Source organism: Taudactylus pleione, unplaced genomic scaffold (genome assembly GCF_031769625.1).
Source record: "Taudactylus pleione unplaced genomic scaffold, aTauple2 ptg000520l, whole genome shotgun sequence".
Classification (NCBI taxonomy): Eukaryota; Metazoa; Chordata; class Amphibia; order Anura; family Myobatrachidae; genus Taudactylus; species Taudactylus pleione.
In genome coordinates, this window is record NW_028284922.1 from 8,676,895 (window position 1) to 8,697,527 (window position 20,633).

At 44.6% G+C, this 20,633-nt stretch overlaps 1 protein-coding gene across 1 annotated transcript in view; it reads left to right on the forward strand.

Annotated features, from left to right (window-relative positions):
• Window positions 1–19,992, forward strand: part of LOC148501328 (uncharacterized) — a gene marked incomplete at its 5' end in the record, with an annotated part of 127,417 nt that extends 107,425 nt beyond the window's left edge. The window contains 3 exon segments of the mRNA XM_088450671.1: window positions 724–859; window positions 2,831–2,910; window positions 19,512–19,992. Coding sequence (XP_088306797.1) covers window positions 724–859; window positions 2,831–2,910; window positions 19,512–19,992 — 697 coding nt within the window.
• Window positions 19,993–20,633: the final 641 nt, after the last annotated feature.

A 20,633-nucleotide genomic window follows, 5' to 3' on the forward strand; every position in this document is an offset into this window, starting at 1 on the left:
CGCACAGCCGCAGGGTACACACACACACACACAGCTGCAGGGTACACACACGCACAGCCGCAGGATACACACACAGCAGCAGGGTACACACACGCACAGCCGCAGGGTACACACACACAGCCGAGGGTACACAAACACATACAGCCGCAGGGTACACGCAGGGTGCATGTGGCTGTGTGTGTACCCTGTGGCTGTGTGTGTGTGTACCCTGCGGCTGTGTACACAGCTGCTTGCATTAAAACACTCGCGACACTCCCATAACACGCCCATTGGACGGACCATTTTCCTGTGCATTTCCAGCCTCCTCCCAGTCACTGCTCAGAAATGCCCATCACTTTATCATAACATTTCTGATACCGTTCATCTCATTCACAACAGCGCCTTTGTGTAATGCATGCATTTTAAAAATATTTATTCTGAGTAACGCATGCGCTGTATGTGGTTTTAAAAATGTCCGAGCATGCGCAGTGGAAAAAAAATTGCTAAACTACTTGTACTGTACATCAGCATTGCGAGCAGATTGCGCATGGTTCTGAATCAGGCCAGTCCACTATGACAGGTTCTATTCACAATAGTGAGGGGAACTATAACATCTCTACTCGTATGTTTGAATGAGCACAGGATTCTAAAGCAGTTAAAATAAATATTTATTTCTATATTGCAACGAGAGAGGCATCCTGGCTTACACATTGTGATGGATATGTTTTGTGTCACATACTATAGGTACATGGGGAAAACCAGATCATCCTTCAGTGAGGACAATTTAATGAAGTCTGTTGAAAAGCTCTTCAAGGATAGTGTGAAAAAACATATATTAGAGCCGGCTTACAAAGAGAGCATTAAAAACACTAACAACAGAGTAAGTATATTGACATATATAAGGTATATATATCTATTATGGTATAGTACCCTAGCAGTCTTACAACTTTGGAAGGAAGGCATTCAATGGAAAAATACTTGTGTTTGGATAAATCTTTTAATGTGCCAGCCACTTTGTAGGCATATGAATATTTGTCCATATTTCCTTTTACCTATAATTATACACACAACAGCGCCTCTATTACCTTAGGAAACTATAGGCAGCTAACCTGTCTAGAAGGAATCTCTGTCGTTGTCTTGCAAAAAACATTTAAACTAATTACATTACGGTTTAATATGGGAATAGCTCAATGGTGACCGTAAGCTTTTATGGCGAGTAGTAAGATCTGCTGAATATGTCATTGGTAAGATGGCTGCTCTCCATTGAGGATATCTATGATAAACACAGTTTGAGGAAAGCAAAGAGCATTGTTATGGATGGTAATCATCCTAACCATAATGGGTTTTCTTTACTGCCATCAAAAAGGTGTTTTATATGCAAGTCACGGACATCCAGGTTGAAAAAGTGTTTTTGTGCGGTTTTTTACCTCAATTACTGTCAGGATGAAATAAAATGACAGTGCTTAGATGCATCATTACATCAGATATCTGCTTGTATTGGGATTTTGGGTGTATCAGGAAATATATTTAATTGTCACTGCAATAAAGTTTTTAATTCAGTAACCAAACTCCACCATTACAGTCCAAGTCATGCTTGAGTACAGATGGTTAAATCAAATTGAGGTACCCAATTAAGTCAGCTGTTCTCAAGCATGGTTATCCTTAAAACGTGGACTGTAATGACAGAGGGCCTGATTCATTATGGATCGCAACTGCAACAGCGTACGCAGTTGGTTGATTGTTGTGTACTGCGCATGCGAATACATCGCAGTGCTCGAAGGCGAGTATGCAGAGCATGGTAAGCCATCGCAGAGTGAGTGACAGGTAGTCAGCGTTTGGGGGTGGTGACGGGTGAGTGGTTGGAGAAACACAGGCGTGCATAAATTAGCCACTGCAACGGCATACGCAGCTTGAGTATTTACTGCGTGCAACAAGGTTAGCAATTTCTATGTAAGTTCAGGGCTGCTGTAACTCGTCGTGAGGGGCCGATGTTACGGATGTATACACAGGACTGCAAGGTATTACGGATGTGAGATAGCGGTAGTGGGAGGCAGTGGGCGTCTATATTGCTGGCAGTGTGACGGCATTGCGGTAGCATTCATTGGCACATTTTCGCAGTAGACCTGCTTGCGATTACGGAGCTGTGAATGCAATAGCGATCCGTAATGAATCAGGCCCAGGGTTTGGGAACCTCTAATTTAATCCATTCATTTATTCATTAAATTCCTCATTTATGTCACTGGCTCCTTGTGAGTGCTGCCTTAGCTTACAAAATGCCTGCATCAAGCTTTGGGCCTTATGCAGAGTTAGTACTATGACAGCTGTAGGAGCATAACGTGTGCAACTTTGTTCTGTACATGCCCAGAATTGTGTGCAGACACCTATGCTGACTTACAGGGTCTCAGCAGTTATGGCTGCCTCCGGAGACTAACAGCCCATGGATTGATCAGGGCAGACAGGGATGCTCTGTCATAGGCAATGTACAGGTATGTTCATGCAATGCATTTGCCCATTTGACACAGATTTGTGCTCGCTTTGTCTCTTGGGCATAGAATATGCTTCTGGAAGTTTTTGTGAGTTTTTTATTTTTTTTTGCTTATTCAAGATATGGGGATTTTTTTGCTGAGAGGTTTTAGCATAAAAAATTATGCCAAGTGGGCGCATTTGCTACCCATACAATTAAAGCATTTTGGTCACAGCTGAAACTCTGCATACTGTATATTGCTTCTAATTCAGCCCCTCTATCTGACAGCAACCGGTTATCATTAAGATGTTAGGGATTTAATCTGCAGTTTAAAGTTATTTCATACACAGGATATCATACAAAGATTGAAAAATATATTTCTTTTAGATGGCTGCACGAATACAAGATGTTTTAAATGATGTACAACAAACTTTCTTAAACAACACAATTACTCTTTATAATGAAAGGTAAGACATGACACTTTCTTCAGAACGTCATATAACAAATTATAGTTTTATTCTTGTCTAACTCCAATGTGAATGAAATGTTTATTTCTCTATAGACCTGACTGAGAGCTGCCCTCACAGTTTGTACTAGTAGTGGATACAGAAAAACGAAAATGCAGGTGCACACTCTAAGCACTGATAATCAAAACGATATTCATGGAGTATAAATGAGGTTTCTTAGCACGTTTGACCAAAAATGCATGCCCATCTGCCACGTCACGGTGAACCTCATCAGCTGGGCCCTTAACATCCCTAAAACTGACACATTATATCAAATTATCCAGAACTTATTAAAATCGTACCATTTAAACAGGGCCGAAACTAGGATATCTGTTACCCGGTGCAAGACAGTAATTTTGCGCCCCCTCCCTTCCCGTACCTGGATTTTGTCCTTGCCCCTCCATAAGGCAGTGCACTAGTCAGACGTCCCTGGTATAGTGACTTACATTATTCCACACACCATAATGCCCATTACACATTATGCCACACACTGTAATGCCTATTACCAAAGTGCCACTTACATATTTGCCCGACACCATTTTATGCCCCACGGTAAGGCTTCTAATCACTTTAAAATTACTGCTCATTGTCAGGGGTTTTATGCTCATTACCAGGGGTTCCATGCTCATTGTCGGGGGTTTCATGCTCATTGCCAGGGGGTTTCATGCTCATTGCCAGGGGGTTTCATGCTCGTTGCCAGGGGGTTTATTCTTGTTGCCATGGGGTTTCTGCTTGTTGCCAGGGGGTTTCATGCTCGTTGCCAGGGGGTTTCATGCTCGTTGCCATGGACTTTATGCTCCTTGCCATGGAGTTTATGCTCATTGCCAGGGGATTTCATGGGAGAAGATGCAGCTTTCTGCATCTTCTCCCAGCAGCGCCAGTGTCCCCGGCACTTCCGGGAACGCTATGTGCATTGCGCTGGCCTAACAGACACTAGAGGTCCAGTAGGACATCTAGCATCTGTCTCCTCCTTGGCAACGGCCAATTTTTGGATGGCCACTTTCAGCAGAGCCCATGCGGGCTAGCTGTCTGCATGGAATCTGCAGCCCCCTATACACCACACTACATTACTGTGCGGAGTGTGCAGGGGCTGAGTCAGCCCTTTTTCACCCCCTGCATTCTGGCACCCGGTGCACGTGCACCTCTAGCCCCCCCCTAGTTGCGACCCTGATTTAAAATCACCTAAGGGCAGGCAGAAGGAGTCTATCTTCAAGAGTACTTTGTATACATAAATACAGAAGGAAGGGGGAAGGGGGGGGCTGGACTGCACACCCTGATTTTAAACATAATAAAAGGTGCTACCATGCTGAGGCTTGTAGTGCTGTGCATATAGGAGCACATAAATAATAATGTAGTGTATTTGGGTACATCTTGGAAATCTATGAAACGCTCCTTAATATACTTTAATTCACCACAACAGATATTGCCTCAGCGGGTGTTTTGGATCCACCCCTGCATCTCCTTCTAAAAACCTCTATCGCATGTGGTATTGCATCATCCTTCATTTGTACGGCACCCAGCCTCTGCAATACGCCGGTAAACAACCTGACACCTACTCCCAGATAGGTCTGCACCGGCTGCAGTCACAAGGCCACTACTAATCCGGATATTTCCACTGTGCCACCTCATACCATCATTTAGGAAGGAAGTTTTTCTTGCATCAGACTTGGTAATAAAAAAAATTTGGACAGACTCACGCCGCTCTGGATTTCATATATAATCTAGGTGCCCCCTAAATCTTCATCTATTAGTGACAATTGCACTACTTTATACCTCTGGTTTTATTTTTATACATACAGTATGTCCACATTTTACAGATAATCTGTGTTTATTATTTATCTGATCCTATATGGAACCCATACAGGTGTTTAAGGATGTATCAATAAATAATTGTTAATATTATTTTATTATAGAATTCTCTATAGTCAGTATACAGTATATCATTGTTCAATATTGTATGGTTATTGCCACCAGATATATCAGTTCACTACACAGCACCGTCTTTCTCCTCTTTCTACTGTCCATGATAAGTGACTGTCACTTACTGTATAACCTGGCAGCATTGTAGTAACCCTGATTTCTGGTCCTAATACTATTTTCCTATATACCTCTTCACATCTATTGAAGCTAGGGTTTGCGCCCCTTCCCCCCCTCCTTTTTCTTTCAAGATAAATGAAGCCCCTGATCTAAGACAACGTGCAGGATAGAAATGAGGAGAGGACAGATGAGCTGGGAAGTGGAAACACCTTTTTACACCAAGTATTATAAGTCTTCTATGTTCTGTGATCATTTTTTGCAGTCACCAGTTTACGTGCTCTAAATTGGTCTGGATTACTGCACTAGAGAGTCCTTTAGCCTTCAGGATCTTGGTTTTGAGTTCCATGCTGTTAAAGCCAAGTGATTCAAATGGTGGTGAGGGAAGAGTCTTGGCTTAAAAGGTCTTTTTCTTCGAGGAAGGAGCCCAGGGGGGCACTAATAACATTGCTTGGAGGTCCCCATACCAGGCCCTTCTGGGCCATTCCGGCGCGATGAGGATAACATGAGCCTTCTCTTTCTTTATACATTTGAGTACCCACCAACATTGATTGCAGGTGTTTTGATTGGGCGCCATACCTGACCAGTTTCTTGTTCAGATGAGAGGCCATCCAATTCCGGACATCCCCATCGTTGAACAATCAAGTAAAAAGTCTCCTGATGTAACTTTCACTTCCCTGGATGAGTGATGAATGAGAAAAACTGCATCCTAGTTGTCCACACCATGGATGAAGAATGCTGAAGTTGCTGGGACAAATTTCTCTGCCCATGTCATGGTACAAGATGCATCTCTCATGGCCATGTGATGTCACGTTCCACCTTGATAGTTTCTATAGACAACCACTGTGGCATTTTCCAAAAAGACATACACAGGTCTGTCTGTCAGAACTGACTGAGCCTCGACTGGGGCATTCATGACCACCTGCAGGTCTAACAGATTTATGGGAAGGGAGGACACCTCCTTGGTCCCATTTCCCTGAAATTGAAAACTCAAGATAATAATTCCCCAACCAGTTAGACTGGCATCTGTTAACAGTGACCATTCCCAGACAGAATGAGCACACTTTGCGTAGACTGGGCATGTGAAGCCATGACAGTAGAGACAGGTGAGTCTGTGACAACTACTAGAAAATCTGCCTGTCCAGTCGAGGACTGGATCTAGATCACCAAGCCAGGATCTGTGACTGGAGAGTTCTCAAATGAAAATGAGCAAAAGGAACTGTCTCAGAGGAGGCTACCATTTCCCCAAGGATCAACATGTAGTGAAGAATGCACATCTGTCTCTTCCTCTACAGAACCTTGACCTGAAACTGCAAGGCGATAATCTTGGTATCTGGGAGAAATACTTTCTGATGCCTGGTGTCAAACAGAAGGCCCAAATAAATCATTTTCTGATCTGGAACAAGATTGGTCTTGGGAAAATGTATTATTCAACTGTGCTCTTCCAGCGTAGAAACTACCACTCTCAAATGTTGATGAAGGTATGATTTTGATTTAGCCTTGATGAGCAGGTTATCTAAATAGGGAATGACCGTGACACCTTTTTTTATGTAGCAACATGATCATGAAGGCCATGATCTTGGCAAATACTTGAGAAGTCATGGAGATACCAAACAGAAGACCCGGAACAGTAGATGAAGCTTTCCAACTGCAAATCTGAGTAACTCCTGATGAGCTTCCAAGATTTGGTTGTGTGGAGATACAGTAGGCATCCTTTATATCTTTCATTCCATGGTGGCTCTGACTGAACAAATGGGCTCCATGTTGAATCTTTCCATGAGCAAATTAAAATTCATATCTGTTAATGTCAGGACTGGCTGAAATTAATGATCTTTTTTTTTGTACCAGATAAAAGTTTGAGTAAAACCCCAACCCCTTCTGATCCTGGAGAACAGGGATTATCACCCATGAATTTAAGAAAGAACGAATCAAATTATTTAAAGGTTGCCTCCTAACTGGAAGGGGAGTTGCAAAAATGAAATCAGCTGGGATTAAGGCCCACCAGCTCCACAATGTAGCCTCTCCATAGAAAACTTCGGACCCACTTATCCAATAGGCAAAAGTGGGCCCCCACCATAGATAGATCCAGTCAGGCTCCATGTCATCATCCAGATTGCTTGAAAAATTTGGGTTTATGAGCTGAGGCTGGAAGATAAGTGGCATGGTAAATAATATATTCCAACTCAGGAGCAAAGAGAAAGAGAGAGAGAGTTTAATAAAAAGGGACTGTCTCTATGTCCTCTAATGGAACAGCCTAACATATTCTGTCAGTGCTATAGCTTAAGGGTGCCGCATTAGTCATAGAAATTGCCGTGGCTTTGGTCAAATTTGTGATGGGAGTATCCACTTTTGGTGGAATCTCTCAGGAAGTTGTATATGTGTCCATGAAGGGATATGAGGTCTTAAACCTGCGAGGTGCCTGATATTTCCTATCTTGCTGAAGCTAATCTCCTTAATTATCAGTAAAAGAAGAAAAGTAAGCTTTTTCTTGCACTTAAATAAGGTGGGTGTCAGCTGCTGAAACAGGCTCCTCCTCCTGAATATTTATCATCTGGCAAACAGCCTGTATCAGCTGCTCAGCTCCCAGACTAATGGCAGGGTCTTCCTCCCAATTTGACTGGGTACAAATAATCACCCACCTCCTGGGAAGAGTCTTCAGAATCACACTCTCATGGGAGAAAACACAAAGAACTGTCTGAGTGGCCAGCGTTTTAGTTAAAGCCAAGAAAACCTTAGACCGGCCTATCTCAATGTTACGGGCCAGTATGGTAATAGAGAAGGACCCGCTACTTTCTATTGTTGAGAAAGAGGAGGAACAGTCATTACGTCCTGGATTAAGCGTGAGGCAACGTCACTTACTTTAGACCAGGGGCGGTGGACCTTTTTTCTGCCGAGGGCCATCTTGATATATATAACATTATTTGCGGGTGCAGGCCATTCCCCCTCCACGTGATGGCACACAGGGGCGGGGCCACAATCACTGGTGATTACAGCAATGCCTGGGCAATCCTAAGGATGCTCCGGAGAGCTGTAAGGGCAGCGTTGGGACCATCTAAAGCATCCTAGGGAGGCTTCAGGCGGCACTGCTGCATAGATTCTGGCTGCAGTGTGCCATTCTAGGCACCCTGCTAACCAAGTGAGGCTAGCAGAAAAAAGCTCAGAGGGCCAGACCAAATGATTCTGAGGGCCTTATAAGGCCCCCAGGCAGGAGGTTCCCCATTCCTACTTTAGGCTGACATGCCACCACTCTCATAAGCTCAGCAATAGCTGCTGTCAGAGACCTAGCCCATTCATGCACTTCTACCATGGCCGACTCACCTTCAGACTTGCGCTGACTGGGCTTCTTGATCCCAGATCTGTGCTGCTGCTTGGCAGCATTGTCCTGTTTTGCTTTGGGATTGTCTCCTTTGTCTGACATGACAACTAAGAATAAAGTATGAGGCAAAGATTTCAAAGCAGACTGGGGTTTCAAGATGTGCTGTTCAAGCTCTTTTAAAGAAGCACAAAGAAACAGGCAATGTTGGGGACCCTAGACACAGTGGTCGGCCAAGGAAACTTAGTGCATCAGATGAAAGACACATCATGCTTACTTCCCTTTGAAATCGGAAGATGTCCAGCAGTGCCATCAGCTCAGAACCGGCAGAAATCAGTGGGACCCAGGTACACCCATCTATTGTTCGGAGAAGTCTGGCCAGAAGTGGTCTTCATGGAAGAGTTGCAGCATAAAAAGCCAAGCGACTCAACTATGCACAAAAACATAGGAACTGGGGTGCAGAAAAATGGTAGCAGGTGCTCTGGATTGATGAGTCAAAATGTTTTTGGCTGTAACAGAAGGCAGTTTGTTTGCCGAAGGGCTATGGAGTGGTGCAATTATGAGTGTCTGTAGGCAACAGTAAAGTATAGAGGAGGTTCCTTGCAAGTTTGGGGCTGCATTTCAGGAAATGGAGTTGGGGATTTGGTAAGGATTAATGCTGTCCTCAATGCTGAGAAATACAGGCAGGTACTTGTCCATCATGCAGTACCATCATGGAGATATCTGATTGGCTCCAAATTTATTCTGCAGTAGCACAACAACCCCAAACATACAGACAATGTCATTAAGAACTATATTTAGCTTAAAGAAGAACAAGGAGTTCTGGAAGTGATGATATGGCTCCCACAGAGCCCTGATCTCAATATCATCGAGTCTTTCTGGGATTACATGAGGAGACAGAAGGATTTGAGCAAGCCTACAACCACAGAAGGTCTGTGGTTAGTTTTCCAAGATATGTGGAACAACCTCCCTGCCGAGTTCCTTCAAAAACTGTGCACAAGTGTACCTAGAAGAATTTATGCTGTTTTGAAGGCAAAAGGTGGTCACATCAAATATTGACTTCATTTAGATTTCTCTTCTGTTCTAATTGATAAAAATAAACTATTAACACTTGTATTTTTAAAGCATTCTTACTTTGCAGCATTTTTTCCACACCTGCCTAAAACTTCTGCACAGTATTGTATATATATAATTATTCTGTCTATAACAAAAAACAAATTCTATGCCTGTAGGATTGCTGACAAGCCTATGACTAAAGAGCAGTTTCTGTTCCCACAGAACAGCTTTTGAAAAGTGTTTGTGACCTTTCTTGCAGCATTCCCAAAGCAGGAAAGAGCACCGTGGAGGAATAAATTAGGCACCAGTAACTATAAAATGCATTCCATAACCATTTTAAAACCTGGTGCAGAGTAATGGCAGCAGCAGCCTTCACCTACCCTTATCCGCAGCCACTGGAGTACTGTACTAACAGACTTTGTGATCGGGGCGAGTAGGATGTGACTGCTGCAGTAAAAGTTCAGAACATGGGGTGCACTAACCTAACATAAACTCGTAATATAACCTAAGAAAACATTTACCATATATCTATAGATACTAACCTTTCATTTTATTTTTATATATAAATATATATATATTAGGGGTGAGCGGGTACAGATTTCTGAATTCCGAGCCCCCCCGATCCGAGATCCGAGTCAGGTTTTCCTGCCTGACTCGGAACTGAAATCGAGGCAAAACGTCATCATCCCGCCTTCCGGATCTCGCAGGTTTTGGATTCTGTAAAAGGTCCCCGCGTCTGCGCCATTTCTCACTCTGGCTGTGGACAGTGAAGAGGGATGGTGGGAGCTAGGGCTGGCTGGGCTGTGTTGTGCTGCTGTTGTCCATAGGGGCTGTGTCTACTCAGTCCATAGGGGCTGACTGGGCTGTGTTGTGCTGTTGTCATAGGGGCTGGCTGGGCTGTGTTGTGCAGTCAGTTGTCCATAGGGGCTGTGTCCACTCCAAAGTCTATAGGGGCTGGCTGGACTGTGTTGTGCAGTGTCCCATAAAGGCTGTAATCCTAAAGGGGTGCTGTAGTGTTGTCCAGGGGGTGATCTGCCCATCAGAGGAGCTCCCCCAAAGTGCACTCCAAAAAAAATTATTATTTTTTTCTGTGTTTGTGAATTGTGTGCGCAGTAGCCGCACATGCATCAACAAAGTAGCGCCAAGCATGCGCCTGTGTCAAAAATCAAGGGCCGGCTGGCTTGTCCGTTAAAGGGTGCTGTAACTCCCAAAGTGCACTCCAAAAAAAATAAATATATATATATATTTTTTTTGTTTGTGAATTGTGTGCGCAGTAGCCGCACGTGCATCAACAAATTAGCGCCAAGCGTGCGCCTGTGTTATAAGTAAAGGGCTGGCTGGCTTGACCGTTAAAGGGTGCTGTAACCCCCAAAGTGCACTCCAAACAAAATAAAAAATTATTTTCTGTGTTTGTGAATTGTGTGCACTGTGGCTGCACGTGCATCAACAGAGGAGCAGCGCCAAGCGTGCGCCTTTGTCATAAGTAAAGGGCCGGCTGGCTTGTCCGTTAAAGGGTGCTGTAACCCCCAAAGTGCACTCCCAAAAAAATAAAAAATAATTGTTTTGTGTGTTTGTGAATTGTGTGCGCAGTAGCTGCACGTGCATCAACAAAGTAGTGCCAAGCATGCGCCTGTGTCATAAGTAAAGGGCCGGCTGGCTTGTCTGTTAAAGGGTGGTGTAACCCCCGAAGTGCACTCCAAACAAATAAAAAAAATAAAATTTCTGTGTTTGTGAATTGTGGGCCTGATTCAGAGCCGGACGCTCTGAAAGTGCACTCGCTCTGCATCAGAAGGTTTTTTTTTTTTCTGGAGTGGCCTCCTGGCCGCTCGCATAGCTGTGGGTGGCCACCCACAGCTATAGCGAGCGGCCATGATGATGGTCGCGATGGTCAAGACCATCGCGACCATCGGGCTTGCGACGAGACCCTTGTGGTAGGGTCTCGTTCATCGCAAGCCCCAGAGAGCTTTCGGCTCTAACAGAGCCGGAAGCTCTCCACTGACATCACTCATGACATCACTCCACTGACTTCCCTCGGGAACGCCTCCGTTTGGGCAGCCACCCCCCCGGCCCGCCCACCAAACGGGGCGAGCTGTCACTCGACATCGACAGCTCGCCCCCTTTGGTGCGAGACCCGGAGTGACGGATTGCCCGTGGCTAGCTGGGTCTCGCGCGTGCACATGGCGGAGTCGGCTCCATTGTGCGCATGCGCTGTGGGCCACCATCGACCCGGTTGCGAGTGCTCAGCATTTGTAACCGGGTCTGAATCAGGCCCAATGTGCGCTGTAGCTGCACGTGCATCAACAAAGTAGCACCAAGCGTGCGCCTGTGTCATAAGTAAAGAGCCGGCTGGCTTGACCGTTAAAGGGGGCTGTAACCCCCAAAGTGCACTCCAAACAAAATAAAGAATTTTTTTTCTGTGTTTGTGAATTGTGTGCACTGTGGTTGCACGTGCATCAACAAAGGAGCAGCGCTAAGCATGCGCCTGTGTCCCATAAATAAAGGGCCGGCTGGCTCATCTTTTAAAGGGTGGTGTAATCCCCAAATTGCACTCCAACAAAAATAAAAAATTATTTTCTGTCCCATAAGTCTGTTAAAGGGTGGTGTAACCCCCAAAGTGCACTCCAAAAAAATAAAAAATTATTCTTTTCTGTGTTGTGAATTGTGTGCGCTGTAGCCTCACGTCCATCAACAAAGGAGCAGCGCCAAGCATGCGTCTGTGTCATAAATCAAGGGCCGGCTGGCTTGACCATTAAAGGGTGGTGTAACCCCCAAAGTGCACTCCAAAAAAATGTTTAATTCTTCTTTTCTGTTTGTGTGCGCCTTAGCCGCACGTATATATCAATCAATATAACATAAATGGAGGACCAAACTTTGTCCGATAAAAATAAAATAGGGAAAGATCAAGAACCACTTCCTCCTAGTGCTGAAGCTGCTGCCACTAGTCATGACATCAACGTCGTCTGCCAAGGTCGATGCCCAATGTCATAGTAGAGGACATATAAAATCCCAAATGCCAAATTTCAGGAAAATGACCTTAAAAAAACATTTAAATCATCTGAGGAGAAACGTAAACTTGCCAATATGACATTTACGACACGGAGTGGCAAGGAACGGCTAAGGTCTTTCCCTATGTTCATAACTAGTGGTTCAGCTTCACATGACGATGGAAGCCCTCCTCCCGCTACAAAAATCAAACGAGTTAATCAGGCAAAAGCACAGCGAAAAACTGTGTGTTCAATGCGTTCTAAGAAGATATCACAAATCCCCATGGAGAGTCCAAGTGTGGTGGCGGTTGTGATGCCTGACCTTCCCAGCACTGGACGGGAAGAGGTGGCTCTTTCCACCATTTGCATGCCCTATGCAAGTGCTGAAAGGAGCACCCACAGTCCACTTGCTGATATGCAAATTGAAGATGTCACTGTTGAAGTACAACAGGATGAGGATACTGGTGTAGCTGGCACTGAGGAGGAAGTTGGCAAGGAGGATTCTGATGGTGATGTGGTTTGTTTAAATCAGGCTCCGGGGGAGACAGTTGTTGTCCATGGGATGAAAATGCCCATCACGGTCATGCCTGGGCAGAAGACCGAACATTCCACCTCTTTGGTCTGGCAATATTTCTATCCAAATCCGGACAACAACTGTCTTGCCATATGTAAAGGTGAAATAAAGTCAGGTGCATATATATTGGGACATTGACAGAATTTTCAAATTTTGGACTCTATTGACCACCACAATGGCTTTGAAATGAAACAAACAAGATGTGCTTTAACTGCAGACTTTCAGATTTAATTTGAGGGTAATTACATCCAAATCAGGTGAATGGTGTAGGAATTACAACGGTTTCTATATGTGCCTCCCACTGTTTAAGGGGCCAAAGTAATGGGACAAACTAAACAATCCTAAATCTAACTTTCACTTTTTAATACTTTGTTGCAAATCCTTTGCAGGCAATTACAGTCTGAAGTCTGGAACGCATAGACATCACCAGACGCTGGGTTTCATCCCTGGTGATGCTCTGCCAGGCCTCTACTGCAAATGTCTTCAGTTCCTGCTTGTTCTTGGGGCATTGTCCCTTCAATTTTGTCTTCATCAAGTGAAATGCATGCTCAATCGGATTCAGGTCAGGGGATTGACTTGGCCATTGCATAACATTCCACTTTTTAGCCTTAAAAAACTCTTTGGTTGCTTTTGCAGTATGCTTCGGGTCATTGTCCATCTGCACTGTGAAGCGCCGTCCAATGAGTTCTGAAGCATTTGACTGAATATGAGCATATAATATTGCCCGAAACACTTCAGAATTCATTCTGCTGCTTTTGTCAGCAGTCACGTCATCAATAAATACAAGGGAACCAGTTCCATTGGAAGCCACACATGCCCATGCCATGACACTACCCCCACCATGATTCACTAATGAGGTTGTATGTTTTGGATCATGAGCAGTTCCTTTCCTTCTCCCTACTCTTCTCTTCCCATCACTCTGGTACAAGCTGATCTTTGTCTCATCTGTCCATAGGTTGTTGTTCCAGAACTGTAATGGCTTTTTTAGATGTTGTTTGGCAAACTCTAATCTGGTCTTCCTGTTTTTTGTGGCTCACCAATGGTTTACATCTTGTAGTGAACCCTCTATATTCACTCTTGTGAAGTCTTCTCTTGATTGTTGACTTTGATACATATACACCTTCCTCCTGGAGAGTGTTCTTGATTTGGCCAACTGTTGTGAAGGGGTTTTTGTTCACCAGGGAAATAATTCTTCTGTCGTCCACCACTGTTGATTTCCGTGGTCTTCTGAGTCTTTTGGTTTTACTGAGCTCTCCGATGTGTTCTTTCTTTTTAAGAATGTTCCAAACAGTTGATTTGGCCACACCTAATGTTTTTGCGATCTCTCTGATGGGTTTGTTTTGATTTTTCAGCCTAATGATGGCTTGCTTCACTGATAGTGACAGCTCTTTGGATCTCATATTGAGAGTTGACAGCAACTGATTCCAAATGCAAATGTCACACCTAGAATCAACTCCAGACCTTTTACCTGCTGAATTGATAATGAAATAACGAGGGAATAGCCCACAACAGTCCATGAAATAGCTTTTGAGTTGATAGTCCCATTAGTTTTGGCCCCTTAAAAAGTGGGAGGCACATATAGAAACCATTGTAATTCCTACACCGTTCACTTGATTTGGATGTAATTACCCTCAAATTAAATCTGAAAGTCTACAGTTAAAGCACATCTTGTTTGTTTCATTTCAAAACCATTGTGGTGGTGAATAGAGGCCAAAATATGAAAATTCTGTCAATGTCCCAATATTTATGCACCTGACTGTAAGTAGGGGTAGGGACGTTAACCACCTAGGAACATGCTCCTTTATACGTCACCTGCAGCGCGTTCATAAAAAGTTACTGTCAAGTTCAGAAACTTTGGCTAAGACCGTAAGCAGTCCAGGGACACCTAAATCCCTTTGTCCTGTTGTATCCAAGCGCCTGCAAACCACACCGTCAACTCCCTCCTCGTCAATTTGCTCCTTAGTCAGGATCGGAAGTAGTCCTGCAGGCCTTGTCACTGGCATGACTGACTCTCCTATCCGGGATTCCTCAGGAGGATCCTGCATTGCTACGCATACTGCTGCCGCTGCTGCTGTTGCTGCTGGGAGCCGTTCATCATCCCAGAGAGGCAGTGGCGTAACTAAGGGGGGTTGAGCAGGGCATGTGCCCTGGTCACCGTAGGACCGGGCGGCACGCCACCGGCCATGGTACCGACCTGCCCTAGTTAGGCAGTGTAGCGCCGACCGCAGTGTGTGCGGTCAGCGCTACACATTTACAAAGGACCGGCGCTAGGCTTCCCTGCGCCCAGTGCCTGTCCTTTGCTGCACAGCCGAGACCTTCCCTCCCCCTGAGCGCTTACCCAATAGCACCAGGAGGAGGATGGGAGGCGGGCAGTCTCAGGCTGTGCAGTAACACACACATGTGTGTGTTAACCAGCAGCCAATGAGAGTCAGACAGACTCTGATTGACTGCTGAGCTCCCACTGCAAGAGCCGGCTCCCTTCCGGCTCCTGCAGTGGGTAATGGGAGAGACGTCATGATGTCATGACGTCTATCCCATAATGCAGAGCGCGCCAGCCTGAGAGGACTGATGTGTGGCACCCGGAGCAGTGGCTGGGGCTGGAGCGTGGATTCTGGGAAGTGTATTTTTTTTATTTTTTTTTACTTGTGTTGTGTGTCTGCACATCGGGGGGGCACCACTACAGGGGGGGACCACTACTGGGGGGGACCAATACTGGGGGCACCATTACAGGGGGGGAGCACTACTGGGGGCACCATTACAGGGGGGAGCACTACAGGGGGCACCATTACTGGGGGGGACCATTACTGGGGGTACCACTACTGTGGGCATCATTACTGGGGGGGACCACTACTGGGGGTGGCGCACTACTGGGGACTACAACTGTGGGGGAAACTACTACTGGGGGCACTATATAAGGGGCTTACTACTAGGGGACTATTACTGGGGGCACTAAATAGGGAGGAAAACTACAGGGGGCAGTGTATAAGGGGCACTGGATAGGGGGATCACTGCTGGGGGCCTGCATAAGGGGGACCACTACTGGGGGCACTGCATAAGGGGGGAGACTACTGCTGGGGGCACTATATAAGGGGCTTACTACTAGGGGCACTGCATTGGGGGGACCACTAGGGGCACTAAATAGGCAGGAAAACTACAGGGGGCACTGGATAGGGGGGATCACTGCTGGGGGCCTGCATAAGGGGGACCACTACTGGTGGCACTGCATAAGGGGGGGACTGTATAAGGGGAACTAATTGGGGGCTGCATAAGGGGGACCACTACTAGGGGTACTCTATAAGGGGCACTACTATGGGCCTGCATAAGAGGGACCACAACTGGGGACATTGCATACTGGGGTACTGTATAAGGGACACTACTGTGGTTAAGGTGCATATGGAAAGGAATGTTCAGAGTGACGATAAAGGGGTGTGTCATGTTGACACGCCCCATTTTTAAGTGACCACACCAATTTTTTGCAGCATAGGGGGGGCTCCATTTTTACATTTGCCCTGGGCTCCAAATACCCTAGTTAAGCTACTGCAGAGAGGAAGTAGGAACACCACTACTTTTACTAAACAATTGACCCTCCAACAGTCCTTAGCGAGGAGGTTGAAGTACAACAGCAGTCATCCTGAAGCAAAACGTATAACTGAGGCCTTGACTGCTATGTTGGTGTTAGACGTGCATCCGGTATCCGCCACTAGTGCAGTGGGATTTAGACAATTGATGGAGGTAGTGTGTTCCCAGTTCCAAATCCCATCTAGATTCCACTTCACTAGGCAGGCGATACCGAGACTGTACAGAAACGTCAGAACAAGTGTCCTCAGCGTCCTGAAAAATGCGGTTGTACCCAATGTCCACTTAACCACGGACATGTGGACAAGTGGACCTCACTTAGACTCTCCTGGGGATTTGTGATATCTGACAACACCACCAATATTGTGCGGGCATTACATCTGGGCAAATTCCAGCACATCCCATGTTTTGCTCACACAATAAATTTGGTGGTGCAGAATTTTCTGAAAAGCGACAGGGGCGTGCAGGAGACGCTTTGGGTGGCCTGAAAAATTTCTGGCCACTTTTGCCATTCAGCGACTGCGTGCCGAAGACTGGAGCCCCAGCAAACACTCTTGAACCTGCCCCGCCATCACCTGAAGCAAGAGGTTGTGACGTGGTGGAACTCAACCCTCTATATGCTTCAGAGGATAGAGGAGCAGCAAAAGGCCATTCAAGCCTATACATCCACCTATGACATAGGCAAAGGAGGGGGTATGCACTTGACTCAAGCGCAGTGGAGAATGATTTCCGTGTTGTGCAAGGTTCTCCAGCCCTTCGAACTTGCCACAAGTGAAGTCAGTTCAGGCACTGCCAGCTTGAGTCAGGTCATTCCCCTCATCAGGCTTTTGCAGAAGCAGCTGGAGAAAGTGAAGGAGGAGCTAAGATGGAGTGATTCTGCTCGGCATGTGGGACTTGTGGATGAAGCCCTTCATTCACTTTGCCAGGATTCCAGGGTGGTCAATCTGTTGAAATCAGACCACTACATTTTGGCCACCGTGCTCAATCCTAGGTTTAAAGCCTATGTGGTGTCTCACTTTCCGGCCGACACAAGCCTGCAGAGGTGCAAAGACCTGCTGGTGAAAACACTGTCAGCTGAAGTGGAAAGTGACACGTCAACAGCTCCTTAATTTTCTCCCGCAACTGGGGCTGCCAGGAAGCAACTTAGGTATCCTAAGCAACCCACTGGCGGTGATGCAGGGCAGGCAGGACCAAGTTTGGACATCTGGTCCGGACTGAAGGACCTGGCAACAATTTCTGACATGTCTACTGTCACTGCATATGAAATTGTCACCATTGACAGAATGGTGGAGGATTACATTGGTGACAGCATCCAAGTAGGCATGTTAGACAATCCATACCTGTACTGGCAGGAAAAAGAGGCAATTTGGAGGCCCCTGTACAAACTGGCTCTATTTTACCTGAGTTGCCCCCCCTCCAGTGTGTACTCCGAAAGAGTGTTTAGTGCAGCCGGGAATCTTGTCAGCGAAAGACGTAGGAGGTTGCTTCCACAAAATGTGGAGAAGATGATGTTCATAAAAATGAATTATCAACTTTTCCAGGGAGACCAGCCTCCAGAATGTACAGAGGGACCTGTGGTGGTGGATTCCAGTGGGGATGAATTAATACTCTGTGAGGATGAGGATGTACACAACACTGAAGAGGGTGAGGAATCGGTGGATGAGGAGGATAAAGACAACATCTTGCCTCCATAGAGCCAGTTTGTGCAGGGACCGATTAATTGCCAGCTTGTTTTGTGGGGGCCCAAACAAACCAATCATTTCAGCCACAGTCGTGAGGCAGACCCTGGCACTGAAATGATTGGTTTGTAAAAGTGTGCATGTCCTGTTTATACTACATAAGGGTGGGTGAGAGGACGCAAGGACAATTCCATTTTGCACCTCTTTTTTTTCTTAGCATTATGTACTGTTTGGGGCCTAGTTTTTCAAACTGCCATTATGTCTGCCACTGCAGTGTCACTCCTAGATGGGCTACGTGTATGTGCCGCCCACTCGTGTCGCTTAGCATAGTCATCCAGCTACCTCGGTGCAACCTTTTGGACATAAAACACTATTGTGAGGTGTGAGGTGCTCAGAATAGACTGGAAATGAGTGGAAATTAAGGTTATTGAGGTCAATGGTGGCATAGGAGCAGAAAAACCCACAAATTCTGTGATTTTAGCAGTTTTTATGCTTTTTTAAAAAAAAATACAGATCCAAAACACAAAACCCAGTACCCAAAACACGGAAGGGTGGTTTTGGCTAAACCAATCCAGATCCAAAACACAAAAAAGATCCAGATCCAAAACACAAAACACGAAAAGTGGCCGGTGCACACAACTAATATATATATATATATATATATATACTGTGTGTGTGTGTGTGTGTGTGTATATACTGTATATATATTCCCAACACGATCCATGATAATATAAAATCTTATTACATTAGAATGTATCCATGATAAGAGTAATCTTATTTGGAGAGTAATTCATGTCTGTATGCTGACATTAAGAAGCTTTTTATGATACATTTGAGAAACCCAGTTGGAGATAAAAAGTGAAATGATATTGAGATTCTGGGTGCAATATATTTGCTTATCAGTCTGTACCAATTCTCTTGTAAAACAAATAAGTTCCATTGAATTTCAGTAACATCTCTATGCAGATTATAACCAAATGTACCAAATCTCTTCAGATATCTCACAATGTGTTGGCCTGTATTACTGAATGTATTTCTGTCATTTCATCTCCGGTATCGCTACTGAATCTAAAATACCATCTATATTACATGTCAAATTGCCGGTGCCAACAAAAGTACACCTCTAGTTCAGAGTTATATGGCATGCAGCAGTGGAACAACACATCCCAGCAAACCCTGCCACAGTTTTGCATGCCCTAATATCAAAACTGTGGCAGGACATGATGGGATGTGTAGTTCCACAACAGCTGGAGCGCTGTATGTTGTGTATCCTTGCGCTAGTTGGTTACATACATAAATATACAATTTACTGTTTTGAACTACAATATGTATGTGTTTAATCGCAGATGGCCTGCCAACCTGGCAAAGTTCATGGTCCGTTCATGTATCCCATTGGCTTCCATTCGTGACTCACGACCTGGCTGCACATTCTGTGGAGTATTAACGTGTACTGTATGTGCTTACATTGAAAGCACCACCACATTTACAAGCAGCAGCAAGAAAACGGAGTTCAAATTAAAAGAAAGTTTGAGCTGCATCTCAAAAAAAGTCATCTATCTAATCACATGCAAGAAATGCAGGCAGCAATACGTTGGACAAACATCCAACACTGTACGAAGGAGATTCATTGACCACTTGTCTAGAATAAACTATAAAAAGGACTTGTCTGTTTCTAAGCATTTCAACTTGCCCGAGCATTCTGTTCATGATGTAGCACTGGTGGTAATTGAACAGGTGGCAGATGTGAAAAATCTGTTGGAGAGGGAGCATTACTGGATTCAGGAACTTGGCACCTTGGCACCAAAGGGCATGAATATCCTGGTATAAAATATGTATAAAGAAAAAAAGGAGAAGAAAAAAAGAAACTCTCATAGCTGGGGCACACTCTGTCATCAAATAAAGTTTAAAAATTAACTTTTATTAATATTTAATAAAAATAATGAAAATTCAAATGGAAACAGGAAAACAAACAAAAAAAGGACATAAGAAAATAGTTCAGGAACCACAATTTAGTGATACCAGTGATAATAAGCTACTAAAGTGCTACGTGCTAAACTGTGCAAACGTATATGTAAAACTGATATTCCATAATAGGTGTCTTACCTAAGTGTTAGACACTTACAACATCCATGTGTGTTGTGTGAAAATTACAGTACAAGGCACCTCTCTGATGTAAGGTCTCCAAAAATATACAGGTTCATCAAATTGAATGTATTCAACACCAGAAAAAATATGTAAAAAATAAATAAATAAATAAATTCATGTATAAGAAGAATTGACTGTAAATATTTTTTTTACCAATATAATGAAGCTATTTGTCGTTAAATTAACAAAAAATGATGCTTCAAAAATTGATTCACAACAACAGTTACATGTAGCTATATAGTTATCAAATATGGTAAGTATACAAACAGTTGATTGGAACAATTATTTACTAAAGTGCTGCGTGCTAAACTATGCAAGAATAT